The sequence below is a fragment of the Malaya genurostris genome, unplaced genomic scaffold (genome assembly GCF_030247185.1).
Source record: "Malaya genurostris strain Urasoe2022 unplaced genomic scaffold, Malgen_1.1 HiC_scaffold_32, whole genome shotgun sequence".
Taxonomy (NCBI): Eukaryota; Metazoa; Arthropoda; class Insecta; order Diptera; family Culicidae; genus Malaya; species Malaya genurostris.
The window spans coordinates 51,270-54,478 of record NW_026682662.1 but is presented as its reverse complement, the minus strand read 5'-3'; the positions used below and the strand labels follow the sequence as shown (position 1 = coordinate 54,478).

The window sequence follows — 3,209 nt, the reverse complement described above, 5'->3', positions numbered from 1 at the left end:
CAATGTATCTACCCCCATATAATACTTATTAAATGAATTTTAATGACAACCAGAAAATTTCCTTGGCGACATTTTTTCATGTAAATCCTTACTGGATGGCTCTTTCACACGATCCATTGTCCTGTAAATGTTTCAAACGTGATCTTTAGGACCCATACATGGAATTTGAGACAATGTATCTGCCTCCATATAACTCTTATCAAATGATGAAACAAATTAATGACAACGAGAAAATTTCCTTGGCGAAATTTTTTCAAGCAAATCCTTACTGGATGGCTCTTTCACACGATCTATTGTCCTGTAAATGTTTCAAAGGTGATCTTCAGGCCCCCATATAACTCTTATCAAATGAATTTTAATGGCAACGAAAAAATTTCCTTGGCGAAATTTTTTTCATTTAAATCCTTACTGGATGGCTCTTTTACACGATCCATTGTCCTTCAAATGTTTCAAACGTGATCTTCAGGCCCCCATATAACTCTTATCAAATAATTTTTAATGACAAAGAGAAAATTTCCTTGGCGAAATTGTTTCCTTACTCTTTCACACGATTCATTGACCTGTAAATGTTTCAAACGTGATATTCAGGCCCTTACATAACTCTTATCAAATGAATTTTAATGACAACGAGAAAATTTCCTTGGCGAAAATTTTAATTGTAAATCCTTACTCGATGGCTGTTTCACACGATTCATTGTCCTGTAAATGTTTCAAACATGATCTTCAGAACCCATATATGGAATTTAAGTCAATGTATCTGCCCCTGTATAACTCTTATCAAATGATTTTTAATGACAACAAGAAAATTTCCTTGGCGAAGTTTTTTTCATGTAAATCCTTACTGGATGGCTCTTTTACACGATCCGTTGTCCTGTAAATGATTCAAACGTGATCTTAAGGAACCATATATGGAATTTAAGTCAATGTATCTACCCCCATATAACTCTTATTAAATGAATTTTAATGACAACCAGAAAATTTCCTTGGCGACATTTTTTCATGTAAATCCTTACTGGATGGCTCTTTCACATGATCCATTGTCCTGTAAATGTTTCAAACGTGATCTTCAGGCTCCTATATAACTCTTATCAAATGAATTGCAAGGGCAACGAGAAAATTTCCTTGGTGAAATTTTTTTCATTTAAATCCTTACTGGATGGTTCTTCTACACGATCCATTGTCCTGTAAATGTTTCAAACGTGATCTTCAGGCCCCCATATAAGGTTGTTCGCAACGCTGTTTTATCGCGTATGGATTGATCTATTTTAGATCTAAGACTAAATCATGTCAATCGCAACGCTGAGATCTAGTTCTATTTTTGAGCACAAATTTGAAACAGATTTAGAACTGCTCGACGAATTTGTTTCAAATTAAAGAAAATTTAAAACACGAATAGAACACTGTTTTAAATTTCTTGCGTGAGTGTGTGTAACGAGATCTGACAGACGAAATGTCGAATTTCATTAAATTTCAGAAAACAGAAATTGGAAATATAAGCTGTAAATGTTTTACAGCGAGGATTGGTAAATGATGTGAAAATATTACCAGCCCTGAAGGACTAGTAATCGTATAGGCAAAACTATTTAGCTATATTGGCAAAATGAATGTATGGTTTTCAAAACGTTCATATTCGGATTTTAAAGCATAAATGCATACCACTATTTCTTGGAAAATTTTTCAAAAGGCCGTGTTAACAAGTGACAATTTCTCTTTGTTTAATTTCTCTTAGCCTATGTTTACCTTTCCACTCTTTGTGTGAAACGATAATAGGATCCTTTAATTTTCGGTGAGAACTGGGAAATTCATAAAAATTTTCAAAGTCGCATCTCAGTAATCGGAAAAAAATAAACAAACTGTTACTTACTTATACGGCCTTTTGAAAAATTCGCCGAGAATCGCAGTGTATTTCCACATTTCCTCTTGTGCAGCTCACGTCAACACCTAACATTTTCCTACATTTATCACATCAGATTTTTTATTATATCCGCTTGTACGCGTGTACTATTTCAGTGCATTTCGAGAACTTTATAGTAAAACTGAGGTACAGACTATGTTTGAAATGATTCATTAATGTATTTATTGATTTTGCTTTGTAGAAAATGGAAAATTGTGGCATGCCAATCCAGAAAAGGGGAAGGAACTTTGGTCCTCAAGATGACCAGCAGCTTTGTAAATCGTGGATCACGATTTCAGAAGATCCAGTGAAAGGCACAGATCAATCTGTATCAATATTCTGGACAGCGATAAAGAATGACGGTAATTTTCATTCTAGAACAACCGAAAGCCTGCGTCAAAGATGGGGAATTATCAATCGTGCGGTCTCGAAGTTTACTGGTTGCTATAAGTCTATTAGTAGTCTGAATGAAAGTGGCACCAATAGCGAGGACGTGCTACAGAAAAGTTTGGATCTACATAAGCGTGAACAAAAAGAAGATTTTAAGCACATGGAATGCTGGGAAGTTTTGAAAGTTTGTCCAAAGTTTAATATACATAACGGTAAGCATTTATTAAAAGCACTGAATAATAGCATATTATGATCATGCGATATTTTTAGCAACTCAAAAGTTACCTGGAACAAAAACAGCTGAATTATTCGAGAGCACCACTACAAAGAGACCCATTGGAAGGAACTCAGCAAAAAAGGCGATAATAGCGAAAGCTTTTGAATACAGAAGAGCAGACGCTTTAGAACGTATTGATAAGGCGACAGAGCGAAAAGCAACTCTATTCGAGGTTTATACCACTGCTCTCAAACAGCAAAATCGTTTACGAGTTGCCACCGCTCGGCTAGACGAATTAGACGCAGTTTCTCAAAAAATTCTTAGAATCGAGAAGCAAAGATTACTTACGGATATGAGCGCGGATTTACATGATGAAACTAGCATCTCTCAATCATCTTTAGATATCGAAGAAGAGCCAGAAGAAAACATGTTTGAAGAATACATTGAAGAGGATATTTAAAACCTAACTAACTTTTTTATATTTACTTAATACTTATAATTAAAATAACATTGTATGTAGGGCATACTATTCGTCCCAGTTAAATTACTCGGTAATATGATTTTAGTTCATTTAAACTATATAAACTCAGAATGATACAACAATATAATTCACAATATAAGAGAAGTAAAATAATTTGTAACATAAATACACTTTTTTATATTTTTTCATTGCGGTAAGGTAAATGATCGTTGGAAATCAATGCAAAG

General features: G+C 34.2%; 1 protein-coding gene across 1 annotated transcript; it reads left to right on the top strand.

Annotated features, from left to right (window-relative positions):
- The first annotated feature begins 2,099 nt into the window (after positions 1 to 2,099).
- Positions 2,100 to 2,961, top strand: LOC131439988 (uncharacterized). The gene is made up of 2 exons (XM_058611090.1): positions 2,100 to 2,496; positions 2,555 to 2,961. Exons 1-2 carry the CDS (start codon positions 2,100 to 2,102, stop codon positions 2,959 to 2,961), a joined length of 804 nt encoding a protein of 267 aa, XP_058467073.1.
- The last annotated feature ends 248 nt before the right edge of the window (positions 2,962 to 3,209 follow it).

Bases quoted from the DNA above. Each gene is read 5' to 3' on its own strand.
- LOC131439988 (XM_058611090.1), top strand. From the start codon at position 2,100: ATGGAAAATTGTGGCATGCCAATCCAGAAAAGGGGAAGGAACTTTGGT. The intron at 2,497-2,554 runs GTAAGCATTTAT...CGATATTTTTAG, and splicing joins AAAGTTTAATATACATAACG to CAACTCAAAAGTTACCTGGA.